A 17253-nucleotide genomic window follows, 5' to 3' on the forward strand; every position below is an offset into this window, starting at 1 on the left:
TACATGTGTACGTAAATTTGCTAAAATTCATTGAACTTTGCATTTAATCTTTTTTTTTAAGATTTATTTATTTGAGAGAGAGAGCACATGCACACAAGTGGGGGGGACAGAGGAGGAGAGAAAGGGAAGAGGGAGAGAACCTTAAGCAGACTCCTACTGAGCGTGGAGCCTGACACGGGGCTCGATCTTATGACCCTGAGATCATGACCCAAGCCAAAATCAAGAGTCAGTCACCCTACTGACCGAGCCACCCAGGTGCCCCAAACTGTACTTTTAATCTTAAACATTTACTGTATACTTAGAATGGGTGCATTATATTATTTATAAAATATAAAATTTATTGAATTTATAAAATTCAATAAAATTGACAAGGGAAACCATCAGCATTCTAGAAATAGAAAGTAGAACTTTCATACTAGCAGAGGGGGAGAGTGGAAGAAAGAGAATTAAATCAGAAAGCAAGAAACAGGAGGCTTAGGTGGTACCTGCCTGAGCCAGAGATCAAGGGGTACCTGGGCCTTATTGTAGAGCCCTCAGCCCAGGTCCAGAGGACTGAGTGGGGGTGGCCAGAACAGGGCATATGGCCTGCAGGAGACCAGAGAAGACCCAGCTTAGACATTTGTACTGTTTAAACTCCCCGGGTGATTCCACTGTGTGGCTACATTACGGAGTAGAGCACTACTCTGAGCCGAAGGATAAAGACGCACAGAAATCTTGCAAACCACCGGCCAAGCAGCCAGAGCCTGTCTCCAAAGCAATTGCCCCACCTCCCTTCCGCCACCTACTCACACCCTCCCCACCCGATTGCCCCTCTGCCTTACTCATATTTTCCTCTGTCTTTCTCTGACTTTTCTCCCAACTTTGTCTCCTTTTATCACTTACTTTTCCAAAGCTTGCCACCTAGCGTTAGTAATTAGACTTTTAGAAATTCTCATTAAATGGCCTTCTATTATATATATATATTTTCAAAATCAAAATCTGACTAAAGTAAAAAAAAGCTTTTTTAAGATTTATTTATTTATTTTAGAGAGAGAGTGTGCGTGTGGTGGGGGGCAGAGGGAGAGGGAGAATCTCCAGCAGGCTCCCCACTGAGTGCGGAGCCCAAAGTAGGGCTTGATCCCACAACCCCAAGATCATGACCTAAGCCAAAACCAAGAGTCAGACACTCAACCAACTGAGCCATCCAGGCGCCCCATAAAATAAAAGTTTTAAAATATGTGTGGGCTCCTACTTGCTTAATATTTCCTGTGCCTCACTTGGCCTAATAGAAAAAAATTAATTCTCACCCTGAACTCTAGTGACCAACCTCCCTGACTCGCAGGACAGCCCCAGTGTAGACCCCTCTCTCCTGCATGGGGAAGAGTCCTGGACTCCCTACCCTGTTCTGTGTTCCTGTGGATTTTCAACCGCTATAGAGTGGGGACTGGGGGGAAAATGGAGGCATGCAGAGTAATGTAGGTAATCCTCTTTTCCTCCTCTCCAAGAATGACTCCATCTGAAATGAGGGAGCTTTCATGTAAACTCTGAGCAAAAGAATGGAGCAGCAGTGAGCCAATTAGCTGCAGGGACTGAACTCTGGAGAGGGTGAGAGGGCACTTATGCCAACCTGCCCCCTGCCAACACCAGAGGCCCCCCTCCCGGTGCTGTGCCAGCCAATGAAAGAAGAAAATGCTTCTCTTTCTTCTTTCTGTCTCTCCTTTCCTTCCTTCTTCCTTCCTTTCTTCCTTCCCCTCCACCCCCACATCTGCCCTGCACCTCTTTCTTTTTTCTGCAGGAGACTCTTGTGAATGCCCAGAGATATATCTAAAGAAGCCAGGAGGCCTAATATTTGAACCAGTGTCTGTTCTCAACACCTTGAGCTAAGACTGTGGGCCCACGGCTGCCATGTGGTACAACCTCATGGAGCAAGTTCATATCGTCACTTCATATGAATGGCACCTCCTGGAATTGTGTAGTATGCAACGTGTGCAGCCATGCATGGCAGCCTTGGTGGCCACCCTTTTCTTCCTTTGCCTGATGAGGGGGTCTGACAAGTTAAGGAATGACATCCCTGCTCCTGTGTTTCTGCCCAGCCTCAGAGTGAATCAAGCTGTGTTCTTGGGGCCAAATCCCTCCAACCTGGTCACCCTCGGGACCTTGAAACATGTTTCTGGCCATCTTGGGCCAGGGTTGGAAATGGGGCAGAAATGTAGTAGAAATAGCCTCAGATCCCTCCTCACCAAGAAGGAGGAGCCAAACTGGCCAGGTCATCCTTGACCCCCAACTCCTCCCTCTGGTTGGCTCCCAGATTCAATCCTGGTGATGGTTCCTCATTCCCTGGCTGAGTTCACCCCTGCACCTGCTGACCAGTTTCTTGGCTAGGGAGACCAGCCTCCCCTTTCTAGCTCTCCCACCCTTGTCTCACTACATTTTCCCGAACCTAATCTGAGCCAGTCTGGCATTTCCTACACTTTTGTGTGAATCAAGGTACCTCCCAGCTCTGCACAATCCCATGTGCCTGCTTTAAACCTGCTGGCCTGGACAGCAAACACCAGCACCCACACCCCGGGGTGGTGATCACAGAGTGAAATAGAGCTCTTGTTGTAAGGCAATTTTGCATATACGTGTGCATTATCCTTGGGAGAGTGTCCATGGCTTTCATCAGCTTTTCAAAAAGGTCCAAATCGGTTAAGAACCACTGGAGGACAGTGGTGTACATCTTACGTGGTTGGGGGGTAATGATCCATCTCTTTAGAATGTAGGATCCCATTCATTTATTTGTCAAATATTTTTGTTCATCTACTATCTGCTAGGCACGGCTCTAAACACTGAAGATACAGCAGCAAACAAAACAGACAGAAATCTCTACCCTCTGGGAGCCAGAGAAAGCCTGGGGCCATCTGAGGCATTAAAGACAGACTGACTGAAGATTCTAAGTTTTGAGATCCACGAAGATCTAAGAACTCTACAAAGTTCTAAATTATGAACTCTATGGGGGTCTTAATAAGTTACTGATGATGTCATCACAGCAGGGGTGATGACAGTGGCCATAGTGGGAGCTCAAGGGCCAGCCTGGGGCTACCCCAAAGGAAACCTCTCATTGCTTAGCCAAAACAGGGCTGGTGGTCTATGATGGGCAGCAATGGTGAGGAGGCAGGAGAGAACCAAACTGGCCCCCCTCCCCATGCCAGCCCAAAGCACTGGGCCTTCTGAAGCCTGGCTCCTTCAGCCCTCCTGCGCATGTCCAGCTGGAAGCCTGGGGGTCGCAGGTCAGGCCAGGCTGGGGGCACAGGCTGGGATCTAACGACTCTGGGATCTTTCTTCCCAGAGTCGGGACGGGTGAGGCTTCCTCTAATAGGTGTGCCTGACTGGAAGAGCAATTGTGACTTTGGTCCTAGAGAGGATGGAGGGGGAAGGCTGCAGCCCGAGAGAGCACTCTGGAGGAGAGGGCAGTAGAAACAAGGGTTCAAGAGAGTATGGCATCCGGGCCACTGAAGGGCCCCAGGCAGCTCCGCACTGGGCAGGATGGAGGTAGGGAGAAGAAGCCTGCAGATACTTATGGCCTGAGGGCCCCCAGATCACACCTGGTCACAGTGGATCGCCTCTCTACAGACTTAAAATCTGGCCATGCTAGAGAGGCTCCTGCTATTCAGAGGATCCCATGTGGGTCAGGAGAGATGAAAGACAGGGGGAGACAGGGGCAGATTGCCCAGATCATAGCATGTGTCTGTGAAAGGGGCAGGAACCCAGGCCTCCGAGTTCCCAGCCAGGCGCCCTCTTCCACTGCCATCCCTGGCCAACAGACAGGTGCGCACCTGCCCCACCCTCACTAGGAACACGCACACATTTGCAGGCACACACTTTCTGTGCTCCCCGATAAACAAACACACCCTCTAGACACACCCATTGAGCTTCTGGGAATGGCGAGCCTATCTGCAGGAGGTGGTAGCACATGAGGAGAGTGCGTGGCCCGAGTTTAAAGAGCGAAGCATCAGTAATTAACAGGGAGACATGAGCACACCCATCAGCGGGAGCCCCACCAGGATGGGGGGGTACCATCCCACAGCCTTCAGGAGGCTAAGCAGAGGATGGTGAGCAGTGAGGGGCCCAGGGGAGGCCAGAGGTGAAGGAGAGTCAGCAGGCTGAAGGACAGAGTTAGTGATCCAAACTGGCAGCCGGGGAGGCCCCCCCTTTATTCATGACAGCACTGAGCACTGCATCCAGGAACCCGGCCATTTACAAAAGTGTAGATTAGATGGAGGAATCTTTGCTTTTGGCCTCAGCTTAAGGAGAGAAACCTGTGCCTCAGCTCTCACAACTCCCAGTCTGGTGAGGGTCTGAAGACCTGGGCCCTCTAAGGTCCTTCTGGGTTTGGGGCAGACCCTGGGGCTAGACTGTTGCCTGGTCCCCTCTACACTCCAATGTAAAATGAGCACCGTTCACCTCTGCCCCCCATCCCCAAGAGCCCCAGAGAGACATACTGCCCCATCATATCCCAGAAACACCTATGAGAAGGGCCCAGCCCCAAACCCAGCTACCATTCTGCAGGGGCTTTCTGGGGCCTGGAAGACCTAAAGCAGGTCCCTGTAACATGGGAAGCAGGAGCCCCTCAGCGTCTACCACTCCTCTTCCCTCAAGCCCCTGTCTGGAGCCAACGGTGGCTCCCCTCCCTCACGGTCCTCCCTTCCAGCCCGGTCAGCTCCAGCCCTGTCCCCAGCCTGTCGCTGCTCCAGAGCCAGCCGGAGGGCGTGTCTCACAGTCTCCGCGTTGTTCAGAACATTGTATCGACTCAGAGCCACCAGCCGCTCAAACTCCTCAGGCTCATAGGTGAAGTTCATCATGCCATAGGGAGTGTTGGACCCGTTGACGACGAAGTCCCCGCAGGCCTTCTCCTCAGCTGTTTGTCGCTCCACACCTGTGGGTGGGAAGTGGAAAGAAGGCCCAGCTGGGGGCACTCCAGGGCTAGGAGCTGCCAGGTCAGAAGGCCCACCCCTCTGCCCCAAGGCCCTAGGGTATCTGGCTGGACCCACATTTCCTCTCTCTTGCCCATCAGGATGAGCTGGACCAGTGTGAACACTGAGGCCCTGGAAGCAGAGGGCAGCAGTGGCCGGCTTGGGCCCTCCGGGAGGCATGCTTCAGTATGCGGGAGTCCACGCTTGGCACAGCACCCCACCACCAGACGCCGGCCCAGGGCCATCCCTCACCTGGGGCCAGGTGTGTGCGGAAGGTATGGTTGACAAGGGGGAAGTGCAGCACAATGGGTGAGCGGGCGTCCTCGGCCTTGGTGAACACGTAGCACTCGCGGGGCTCCTTCAAGTCCTCAGGGAGCACCTCAATCCTTGGGAAGGGGATGCCTCGGTCCAGGCAGTACTTCTCTGTCATCTGTAGGACCTGGGCAGGGAGGCCAGCTTCTGACCCTGCCTCCTACCACCTGCGCTCACACAGCGCGCCGCCCCCCCCCGCCGCCGCCCCACCACTGGCTGAGCGACTACAGGCAGGTGACATAGCCTTTCTGAGCCCGTTTCTTTACTTACAAAATAAAAACGGGAAAAACTCTAGTGGGGTGGTTGTGTAGATGAACGACAGTCACCAGCGTTCTCACGGTCATTCCTCCCATAACCACCCCCTGCTTCCCTTCTCATCCTCCCTCTTAGGGGCTGATTTCAATGTCACCAGGTGGAGACAACATGATTACAGAAGGTCAGATGGGAAGAGGCTGTACCCGTCATCTAATCCCAGGCTCTCCTTAGACCCAGGAGGGTAAGGAGGAGGAGGAGGAAGCCAGCAGCTCGACCAGAACCCTCCTCCAGATGGTGGAACCTGTCCACTACCCCGCAGGGCGTGGTGGAGCTGCCGCTGGAGATGCCCCAGGGGGAGCTGATGGCTCTGTTGTTACCACAGTACCTAAGGGACAGCAGACCCAGACACAGGTGCAGACAGGAGCCAAGAAGGCTTTCAGAAACAGGCAGGGGCCAGAACAGGAGCCTTCTCTTCACCAGGATGGAAGACTCCTGACGACCATCTTTGGCCTCTTCTCCCGACGCCCGCTCCATCCCATAGCCTCAGCAATTCCCCTCCTCCAGCTGGGGAGACCAGTGCCACTAAAAGTCTTCACGAGGTACCCGCCCGCACATTAGAACTCAGGTCCTGCATGAAGGGCAATCCCCAAATGCCCAGCCAGGCCGCCTCAACAGACAACCTCAATTCCCCCCCACCGTACACCTTACCTCAAAAGGGGCCTCCAGGGAGTAGTCAAAGGACAAAATGAGGTCCACCGCTCTCTGGGGCAGCAGGTTCAGTGGGAATGGAGAGTTGATGGCAAAGCCCCCATCCACCAGGCACAGGCAGTCCCTCATGGGAGTGAGCTGGTTGGGGAAGGCATCAGGGTGCGTAGCTGCAACAGGGACGATGCTTGCTCTTTTCTTTGCATTGGGAATGCCCCTCTCTGTAGAGATCTCTCCTCCCCTACTTCTGATGGCAACAGAGTCTCCCACCCCAGCCCCTGGCCCTGCCTCCTAGCAGACATCCCAATCCTTCGCCCTCAGCGCCCCCGGGGCAGCAGGAGTCCACAACCCAGCCCCCAGGGGAAAAGGCAGTGCGGGGCCCCAGTGAGCCAGAGGTGCAGGCCGCAGGGGATCCCCACCCAGAGCAGCACCCACCTTTCCAGGCCATGAACTCCTGGCCAGCTACATAGTCTTTGTGTAGGCAGAGGCCCCTGGTGAAATTAAAGTTCTCTGCGGAGGTAAAGCGGGAGGTGAATATGTCCAGCAAAGCCTGGGAGAAGGGGCCCTGGGGGGTGAAGAGCCTGGTCCGCAGACGTGTGGGGTCATGCAGCTGGAGCTTCTGGCAGTCATCTAGATGGGGGTGGGAGGGTTAAAAATAGTGAGAAGTGGGGCCCTCCTTTGTCCAGTGGCCCTCATGGCTCAGGGGACTCCCTTTATCTCCTCCCCACATTTACCCCTTCCCCCCAGCTCCCAAGCCTCAGACCACTGCTTCCCAGAACCTCTTTTAAATGACCTTTTGTTTCAGGTTGCCTATATTTTGAAAGTTGGTTATGGCGTTGTGTTTATTAAGTGCTCATTTATTTCCCCCTTTTGAAGATAAAGTTGTATATACAAAATTTCATCCAGTAAACACCCACTGAGGAGTACTGCGTGCTGGGCACTGTGCCAGATGCAAGGGATGTGAAGGTGAATAGGGCCTGGCCCTGGGAGAGTCACATAAAGAGATCATAAATCATAACAATGCCTCGAGGTAAGGACAGTAATGGAGGGTTTGCACAGTGCTGCGGGACTTTGGTGGTAAGACCCTCTCTCAGCCTGCAGGGATGGAGTAGAACAGAGAAGCCCCCTGACAAAATGATGTCTGAGCTGAATCTTAAGAGATGAGCAGATGTTATCCAGGGAAGAAAAGTGGAAAAGGTATTCTGTGCATCAGGGAGCTCACAGGCCACTTAAAGAGCAGCCCCAAGAGGAGCCCCGAGGGGTATGGACAGACAGCCACCAGATGTGCAGTGGTCCTGGGTCGACATACTTGAACGCGAGCAGAGAATTCAAGCTGTGGCCTTATCATAGAGCACTCACAACTCCCACTGGCTTTTTTTTTTAATATATTTTTTTAAAGATTGTTTTTTATTTATTTGACAGCGAGAGAGGGAACACAAGCAGGGGAAGTGGGAGAGGGAGAAGCAGGCTTCCCGCTGAGCAGGGAGTCCGATGTGGGGCTCTATCCCAGGACCCTGGGATCATGACCTGAGCCGAAGGCAGATACTTAACGACTGAGCCACCCAGGCGCCTCTCCCACTGGCTGTTCTGACATGGGCCTTCCCCCGGCCCCCCAGGCACACTGTCTCCACAGGCCTCTGGGTAGCTGGAGACCCTAAGCTAGAAGTCATTTCCTCAGGACTTCTCTGAACGCAGCGGGACAGCCAAGTCTTGCACCATCCCTTCCCTCATCCTTCATGCCTCAGCCAGGGCCCTGAAAAGAGGGGTGTGGGGAGGTCAGGGTGTCTACCCTCACCTGTGATGTTTACTTTCTCTCTGTGCCTGTCCAAGAAGCTGAGGCCTGAGCCCACAGTCTTCAGGAAGATCTCATCCACGCTGGCTGCAAAGGCACTGCCCCACATACCTAAGGAGAAAGGCAAGGCCCTGGGCCCTCACAACTGCCCCCCATCTCAGGGCCTGGCCCTGCCCCTGCCCCAACCCCAGCCCTCCAGCCCAGACTCACCCTGCAGGTAGCAGATCCGGGGCTCGGGCCGGGGCTGCAGCAGATGCCCCATGAAGAACTCAGAGCCAAAGAGCTCAGTGGGGACGTAAGCCCCATACTTGGGGAAGCCGACCTCGTGGGGGGTGAACTCGCACCACTCTGGAGGCCCAGAGTGAAGGGAATGTTACCCAGGGCCTTTCGCCAGGACCCCAGGGTTTCCCCTCACACTCGAGTGCCTAAGCAGGAATCAGACTTGCCATAAGCAGGAGGCAGCAAGCCTACTGTGCGCCAAGGCTCACGTCTGTTCGCTGCCAGCACTGGCCTCTCACACCCTCCTACCGACCACTGCCTCCACCTGCTTCTCAGGTCCCCACAGCCAGGTACCTGCGAAGTCTTCCCCGCTGATGTGGGTGCGGACATTGATGCTGGCGTAGATAGGGTAAGGGTTCTGGCCCTGGCTGACGGCCTCCTGCTGGTCAGACAGCCTGGCGGGGTTTTCCTGGCAGGTAGGAAGGGAGGCACTTGGCTTTTGGGGAGCTCCCTTCGCCCATCCCCAGGGCGTGAGGCCCGATACCCTTCAGGGGATGGCTTGCCCACCAGAGACTGGGGCTGCCAAGGCCGGTGCTCTAGAAATAGTTCTCTAAGGGCCAGGCTTTCGGCTGCAGCCCAGGTAAGGCCACGATGAGTTTTGTGCAATTCCTGGGGCATTGGGAACACGCTCCCCACTTCTTTCCTGTTCAAGAAAGCATATTAGAGCCCCAGGGAGTCAGTGACCTTTTTTAAAGGGAAAACTGAAAAAAAAAAAAATCCAGTTTATGTTCTTTAAAAAATAAATCATTCAAAACTATGGATTCTTTTCTTAGACATGAGAAATCACTTGTGATTTACATCCACACCCTGGTGGGCCAGGCCCCCAGGCCTGAGACCCTCACTCAGCTCTGACTCCTCTCATCTCCCAGCTCGTGCAGGGCCTGCAGCCCTAGGAGCACGGGGCAGCTTGGCAGGCAGGCAGGAGAGGCGTTCAGCCGAGGCTGCAGGTTGGAACCCTTAGAACACTTTCAAAACACACGAGTGTTAGTGCTCGAACCCAGACCAACCCCAATCAGTATCTCCAGAAGTGGGGCCCAGGCCTGGGTGTTTCTGAAAGGCGGTACAGGTGATTTTTTTTTTTTTTTGAAGATTGTATTTATTTATTTGACAGAGAGAGACACAGCGAGAGAGGGAACACAAGCAGGGGGAGTGGGAGAGGGAGAAGCAGGCTTCCCACTGAGCAGGGAGTCCGATGTGGGGCTCGATCCCAGGACCCTGGGACCATGACCTGAGCCGAAGGCAGACGCCTAACGACTGAGCCACCCAGGCGCCCTGGCGCAGGTGATTCTAATATGCACACCGACCCGAGAACTGCAGACCCGCTTCTCCCTTCAGGGGTTAGGGGCCAGGAAAGAGGGAGCGAGATCAGCCCACCCAGGGGTCTCACCTCTTGTCCTCAGAGAGCTCAGACCTAAAGGATAGCTTTGCAAATCTTCCATCTTAGCCTAGCCATGAAGGCAGAAGCACGTGCTGGTGAGTCAGGGGTGGAAAGGAGCCAGGTTTGTTTATTATGTGCTCTTCTCTTACCTCCTGGTAGAGGAAATACTCGATGAGGAGACCCCAGAGGTCGATGAGGGAAACACTGTGGCCACTGCCTTCCAGGCTCCCCAGTTCCTGGGCGTAGTACTGTAGGCGCTCCGGGGACATGGCCCCCAACTTACTGCTGCAGACCCGAGCCTGGGCATGTTCAATGGGGCCCTGCAGGGCCACCTGGGACCAGGCTGGGTCTCGGTAGAGGGTGGAGATGCACCTAGGCATAGAGAGCATTGGGGCAGTGGCGCAGGGAGCACAGCAAGGGGAGAGAGGGATGCAAGTGTCTGCGCGTGCCCCACCTCTCCATCCCTTGTACCCACTGCCCTGTCCCACCCACTCAAGGAACACGGTGCCTTCCTGCCCCTCCGAACCCCCTTGGAGGGAGGATCCCAGCACCCTCTCAGGGAATCCACCAGACCACCGGTCACACTCCTGCGCCTTCAGGGCCCTCCTTTACTCTGCCCCCTGCCCGCACTGCACGTACCAGGTAGACCCAGAGACCCCACTCAGGTAGGTCACGGTGTCCAGGAGGCCAAGTTCCTGCAGCCCTGCCAGGCTGCCATACAGGGAAGACATTGCTCGGGTCCCACCTCCCGAGCCCAGCACAGCCACCACCGGCACCTGAGTGCAACAATACCACAACGCTGACCACCACTGTCGTTTAGGTACTATCGCTTACAACGTCAGACCCTGGTCTAAGGGCCTTATGTGTCTTATCTCATTGAATCCTCACAGCAACCCATGGGATCCCCATTTTACAGAGTAGGAAACTGAGGCGCAGGAAGGTTGGATAATGTGCCCACAGTCTTACAGGTGGTAAGTGACGGGCTGTGAAACCAAGGCGGTATGACTTCGGAGATGGCTCTTAACCATCGCACCAGGAAAGAGAGTAACTGGAAGGTAGACTGGATTTCACCCACATCCCTTAGAGCAGGGTTTCTCAGTCTTGGCACTAATGATCATTTGGGACTGGGCAATTCTTTGTCACGAGGGGCTGTCCTGTATGTTGTAGGATGTTTAGCAGCATTCCCAGCCTTTACCCACTAGATGCTGGTAGCATCCCTCTCCCCTGCCCCTAGTGGTGGCTATAAAGCATGTTTCTAGACAGTGACAAGTGTCCAGTCGAGAACCACTGGGCTAAAGTGGCAAAGACCACCAAGCAGCCTGGACCTGCCCCAGACATGAGAGGCACCCAGATGTCTCTTCAGGATCAGAGGTGCCTGGTGGGATCCGACTAGAAGCTTTTTGGCTGCTCAGCTTTTCCATGAGGCTTTGGCTCATTCTGCCCCCGGACTTTCGGTTCCCTTCCCTGCCCTCCTTTCTTCTGTCTTGAAAGAAATGCTCCCTGGCCAGCACTCAGCAAGGGCACTGTCCCTCCAGAGGGCTGGAGGACACAGAACTCCCCAAAAGCCAGGTCTGTGCCTTCTCTGCCCTCGCCCTGCAGAGTGGAGAGCTGGCACAAGGCAGGCAAGACCAAAGGAACGGCCTGGGCTTGCTCACCCTGTCAGTGCCTGGAACTGGCTGCAACTCCCAAGCACACTTGCAGCGAGGAGGAAGCCACCAACTTGCTCCTGATTTACCATAGCTCTCTCCCTTGGTACTGCCTTCCTGCCTGCCTCCCGGCCATAGGCTCCCACGGAACCCTCCACTTCCAAACCCTTTTGTCCACGGTTATGGACCGAATTGTGCCCCGCCCGTGCAAATGCATATGTCGAAGCCCCAGTGTGACTACATTTGTAGAAAGGGCCTATAAGGCCGTTAGATAGGTTATGTAAGGTCACAACAGTGGGGCTTTTATCTAATGGTACTGGAGTCCTTGTAAGAAGGGGAAGAGAGAAATTGCCCCTTACACTCTGTACCTGCTCAGAGGAAGGGCTATGTGAGGGCCACAGCAAGAAGGTGGCTATCTGCACGTCAGGAAGAGACGCCTCACCAGAAACCAACCCTGATGGCCTCTTAATCTTGAACTTTTAGCCTCCAGGGGAGAAAATAAATGTTTGTTATCTAAGCCGCCCAGTCTGTGGTGTTCTGTTACGGCAGCCCGAGGGGACTAACACACCTCGCTTGGCCAGGGCTGCTCATCCCTCGTTACACACGGGGCCCTGATTCTCCTGATTTTGCCTATTGGCTCCGGCGTACAGGCCTGCCCCTTCCTCCTCTGTTCCCTGCCCTTCCTCAAGGCTTCCTGTCACCTCTTGGCCACACAGCCCTGTCAAGGGGAGAGGGTGGACCCCTGGTGACCCTGGGGGCCACCTCCTCCATTTCATACCTGACTACTGTCAGGAGCCTGGCTCAATCCCAGCACCCGCTGCAGGGCCTTGGACACAATCTGCTTCCTCTTGTCCAGAAACTCCTGTTCCCCATCACACAGGCCAAAGCCAAGGCGCAGGTCAAGGTCTCCAGAGCTGCCTCAGATGGGGGTGGGGGTGGGGGTGGAATACTGGGTGACCGTTCACTGGAGGATAGCCTCGGACCCAGCCCATTTTTCACAGTAGCAGACCCACATCCCGTAGAACCCCTTAGAAAGACCTCACCGGAACCAGACATGCCCTCCACCACCCAGGCTGAGCCGAGGGGGCAGAAGAACCCCTACACTTCCAGCCTAGCCCAAGAGCCTTCCTCCTGAAGTCAGCCTTCCTCACCTCATTTCTGCTTTCATACTCAGAACCACCTCCTGGTCCTGAAAGAGACAAGAGACCCATCCCTGAGTGTCCTGAGTGGGGCTCTCCCACCTGCAGCCCCTGTTGCTCTGGTGGCTCTGGCCCCGATGTGAACATCATGGCTGAAGTCCAGGCTGGCCTGATCTTGACCCCCGCCCTCTCAGGCCCCTTGACCTTCCTCGCAGGCCCCTCCCCCAGCCCCCTTTTGGTGGTCACAGAGCAGGCAGGGGTCCCTCAGGCACCCAGAGAGAGCCTTACCTCCCCCAGGTCCACAAAATGCCTCTCCTCCTGGCCCAAGGCCAAAGAAGACAGCAGGATGCCCCCGTCACCCAGCTTGCTGGTCTGGGTCTCTAGCTCAGCACTTGGGTCACCCTGCAGAGAAGAAAACACCCTTCATGACCCTTCATGGTGAGGGAAAACGTGCCTCCCTGGTGGCCCTGGGACGCCCCTCTCGGCTGGACTGATTCTCTCATCCATGCCTTCCCAGACTATGGGCTCACTCACCTGCAGGACTGTGAGCTTCTCCCTCAGCTCCACATCCAGCCTGGAGCTGATCACTGGATTCACGTGAAAGGTGAAGGTGGCTGGGAGGCCTCCCTCTTTGGGGGGTTGCAGGGGCAAGAACTGTGGCTTCTCGTAGGCCCCAGGCACTGTCAGCTGAATCTGCCTAGAGCCTGGGAAAGAGGGCGCAGGTGAAGGCCTAGGCGAGGGGGTGAGAATGGGGGGGGGGGGACTGTGGCACAAGATGGTAGCACCCTGAACAGCAACTCCCCTTTCTTTCCCCTTAGAAATGCCAACTCATCGCTCCGCTCACTCTCTGGCTCCGTGCCCCATAGCAAAGACATCATGAAGGACCCCTGGGGTCCTTTAACCTGGTCAGAACTGGGATCCTGGGGGAGCGTGGGAAACACACAGTGCCTAGGGAAGGGGGAAGGGCAGGGAGGGAGAGGGTTCCTCGCCCAGACTTTATGGGGCTGATGATTTTGAGATTATTATATTAAGTATATAAAATATAATTCCACAATAACTACAATGTTATAATTATCACACATCATTACATTAATTAGCAGTCTTTCAGCTGGTAGTTGCCCCATCTCTTGCCTCCGCTCAAGCTCTGGGCTCACCACTTTGGGGAAGGTTTGTAGCCAGGGAGAAAACAAATAGGCAGCAAGTTGTCCAGTTCTTTATTTCCAAATTGTACGACCTTGCAAGAACAGAGGGTGTGCAGAGGAGGTGAGAGGAAGAAGTGGGTGGGTAGAGACTTGGAGAAGCAGGGAGAGCCAGCCCAGGCTGGAGGGAGGCCTGTGGGCTCACCCTGTTCCGAGCAGCTTTCCGGGGAGGAGGCAAAACCCCCAAGAGAAATGTGTATGACACTCAGACAGAGGGGACCCCAGACCTTAAACATGACTTGGGAGCAAGAGACACCCAGAGAGTCCAGGATGACAGATGCTTCGGGAACAGAGGTCCACATGGAATCTCTCCCCCAACACACCCTCCTTGGCACTAAATGAGACCTGGAGACATGACATGACCCCGAATGGGTGGGGATTAGAGAAAATAAGGAAACAGTGGTTTATGGCTGGAGATTGCTATGTGCTATTCCGAGGCAGAGACCGTAGGATCTGTGGTGGAGAGAGCAGACAGGCCCCCGAGTGCCACAGACCTGGGTCTGGTCCTGGCTCTCCCACTTTCAGGCTGTTGGACCTCAAGTGAGTTTCTTGCTTGAGCCACGGTTTCGTAAGTTAAGAGGATAATAGTTGTACTTTATGGGGTTGTTATGAGAATTAAAGATAAAAGATGTGAGGTGCTGAGCATAGCGCCTGGCTCACAGTGAGTGCCGGAACGTTACGTGGACTCATCCTGTGGGCTCAGACTCTCAGCGTCAGAGGGGACCTTAGCTGTCCCACAGCTTCTGCTTTGCTCCAGCATCTGGACCCCTCCCATCCCCATCCTGAGTGGCTGCCCCCTGCGGCTCACTTCATCAGTGGCCCTAGTCCTTCGCTCCTGGAATGCCCAAGCTTTGCCGTGTGACTTCAGCTCCTCCCGCTGAGAGGCCAGCTGGATTGCTGCCCCTCCAACTTTAGGGTCAGCCTTGGGACGTGTCTTGGCTAGCAAAATGTCAGTTAGTGGCTGTGATGTGACCAAAGGCTTGAAAACCACCTGCTCATTTTGGCTTGCTCTGGCGCCTCTGCTGACACCTTCAGAACACGACCGGTCCACGGGTCACAGAAGGTGGATGAGGGACCTATGGCACAAGGACAGGTCCCTCCTGCCAAGCCTAGCCTAGATCAGCCAAGTGTCAGCTGACCATCCGATGCGTGAACTAAATAAATGCTCCCTGTTGTCTGCCCCTGAGACTTAGGGTTGCTTTTTGCAGAGCAGTGGCTGGACTGATAAAACTCTATGCTTGAACACTTCTAGGGACAGGAAATGCACTACCTTCAGAGGCAATCCGTTCCATCCTTGGTCCGCTTTGAGTGGTAAAACATTTAAGAACTGCCTGCCTTGGACCCACCTTCTAGAAATCAGCAGCCCCCAACCCCCAGGAGAGAGGGTAAGACCCAAGGCCATGGGCCAGACTCACCATACTCTCGATGTGGGGCTGTGCCATCTTCCCCGAGGGTGCCCTGGATTCTCAGACAGGGGTGAGCCTGAGGAAAGCAGAGGCCGCTGGGAGCCAACAGTTCACAGGGCCCTCCCTGCACAGGGCCCAGACCAGGGCGGAAGGAAGGGTATCTGGGGTGGGGCCCACGTAACAACTTTGCCAGGGCCTGTGCCTTGTGGGTAGGAGTCTTCTTTAGCAGCCGCCCCCCTGCCCCCAGGACTCAGAAGAAGTGGCCCTGGTGGGAAAGGGGAAGGAGGAGAGGGTCTCTGATAGCGGCGTCTTCAGCAGTCCCAGCAGCCAGGGGCCCCAGTGCACAGGGGAGGAAGGAGCTTCTGAGCTGGCCACTCTGACTTGAGGGAGCTTCTTGCCCTGACCCCCAGAGATGGCCCCCTAGCACATTTCCCCTCTCAGGAGGGTTTGAGTGTCCTTCAGAGGCAAGGGGGCATGGTAGGCCCAATCATGGACTCCCAGTCCCAGACAGCCCCAAGCTTGCCTTCCCTACTCACCACCAGGACCCCATTGGTGATGACTTCAGATGCGGGCACCTGGCTGCAAAAGATGACGGGCTCATGGGACATCTGGCTCCCTTCGAGAGAGCTGTTATTCTAATAAAGTGACTAAAGCAGCTGGAAGAGCCTGGGGAGCATGGCCAGGTTTGGGGGTAGGAGTGGGCCTGTCACCAACACTCAAATGGGTGTCTGGACTAGGACCTTCCCTCTCAGGTCAGGCCAGGGCAGAACCTGGTGACTGACAGCCAGAGCTGTCCATGATTCTTGGCGTAAATGAGAGAGCATGGGCACCACCTGGACTCACCTCTTCTCGAGAACAAATTCCACCTGCAACTCTTGTGAGTCCTACATGAATGAAGCAAGGAAGTGTTCATTTTCAAAGAGCTCAGAAAGCATCAGAGACTGTCCCTGCCCCCTACCCTGCTCAGCTCCAGGGACTAGAAGAGGTGACTGTTGTTGTGGCTTCTCATGGGCAAAGGACGGGGAGCATCTTCATGAGGAGCTTCATGCTTTCAAGACTGTCTGCCGGGCCCTGTGTCTGACACTGAGAGTTTGGCGGTGACCAAGCCAGACAAAGCGCTCTGCCCTCAAGGAGCTCACATTTTGGCTCCACTCAGGGAAGAAATATTTGAGGGGAAACCTTTGTAGGGTCAGTGGTGTAGGAGAGAGGAGGGTCTGTCTTGGAGGCCTGGCCTGTGCTGACCTCAGTGCCCTGTGCCAGACTTCCTCTCCTGGAGTTCAGTTCATTGCTGGCACAGGTAGGGTGGCTCACCTGGTGGTTGAGTAGGAAGGTGTGTCTGTAGGGTTGGCCAGGCTTGAGGCTCCTCAGGTCAAACAGTAGCAGGGAGAGCTGGTCGCTGTCCAAGATGTCCTTATCATAGAGAGTGAGCTCCAGAACATTCTGGGAATGGCAGGTGAGAGAAGGGAGCCTGAGGCAGGGCAGGAGGGCAGACAGCCCTCTCCCTCCACTGCCCAGACCCTTTGCTGGCCCTCACTTTCACAGCACCGTGGATCTGGTAGTGGAAGGTCTCGTTCCACTTGGGGTCACTGCAGTTGGCCACCATCCTTGTCCGGGTGGGGCTGGAGGATGCAGTGGGCAGGCACAGCTGCACGTAGCAATCGGCTCTGGACACTGCAGGTGGGATGGGGGAGGGGTTTTCATCATCTAGCTCTTATTGCTGGAAAGGTTCCCCAGAGAAGCCTGGGGCAGGAGCGGAAGGAGCCGAGGTGGGGACAAGGAGATGTGAGGAGAGCCAATGTCCTTAACTCCATCTGGACTGGTTACACCTCCCTTCCAACTGAATCCTGTAGTGGCCAGTTGAAAAGACCACATGGCCGCACAGACCGTTGAGTAATCCCCTGAAAGGACCTGATGCGGGCAATGACGTCCCCTTCCATGGTAACCATTGGTGTGGAAAGCGGCTGGAGAACAGATGTTGATTTCTGGCGACAGCGGGTCTCACATGCTCACTCAGGCTGGCACTGCCCCACTTGCTAGACTCAGGGAGGAGTCTGAGGTCTGCACAGGACCCCCTCCAGCCCCTGCCTGCCTGCCCCGGAGCTTCCTCACTGGGGAGGACTCCCTCCACAGTCAGCACTACCCCTCTGCTCCACTCCAAACACACACACACACACACACACACACACACACACACACACACACACACACACA

General features: G+C 55.1%; 1 protein-coding gene across 1 annotated transcript in view; it reads right to left on the reverse strand.

Annotated features, from left to right (window-relative positions):
- Positions 1-4379: 4379 nt before the first annotated feature.
- Positions 4380-17253, reverse strand: part of PLA2G4F (phospholipase A2 group IVF) — a 14278-nt gene continuing 1404 nt past the window's right edge. The window contains exons 3-20 of the mRNA XM_025884305.2: positions 16577-16713; positions 16354-16482; positions 15886-15926; positions 15579-15621; positions 15052-15118; positions 12972-13141; positions 12726-12839; positions 12450-12487; positions 12077-12212; positions 10292-10428; positions 9802-10024; positions 8569-8683; positions 8206-8343; positions 7999-8106; positions 6639-6833; positions 6207-6373; positions 5184-5370; positions 4380-4894 (exon numbers count right to left, since the gene is read on the reverse strand). Coding sequence (XP_025740090.1) covers positions 4596-4894; positions 5184-5370; positions 6207-6373; positions 6639-6833; positions 7999-8106; positions 8206-8343; positions 8569-8683; positions 9802-10024; positions 10292-10428; positions 12077-12212; positions 12450-12487; positions 12726-12839; positions 12972-13141; positions 15052-15118; positions 15579-15621; positions 15886-15926; positions 16354-16482; positions 16577-16713 — 2444 coding nt within the window. The 3' untranslated portion in view covers positions 4380-4595. The remainder of the gene's footprint in view (positions 4895-5183; positions 5371-6206; positions 6374-6638; positions 6834-7998; positions 8107-8205; positions 8344-8568; positions 8684-9801; positions 10025-10291; positions 10429-12076; positions 12213-12449; positions 12488-12725; positions 12840-12971; positions 13142-15051; positions 15119-15578; positions 15622-15885; positions 15927-16353; positions 16483-16576; positions 16714-17253) is intronic.

The sequence above is a fragment of the Callorhinus ursinus genome, unplaced genomic scaffold (genome assembly GCF_003265705.2).
Source record: "Callorhinus ursinus isolate GAN/ISIS: 27379988/994484 unplaced genomic scaffold, GSC_fseal_2.0 scaffold25, whole genome shotgun sequence".
NCBI classification, from domain to species: domain Eukaryota; kingdom Metazoa; phylum Chordata; class Mammalia; order Carnivora; family Otariidae; genus Callorhinus; species Callorhinus ursinus.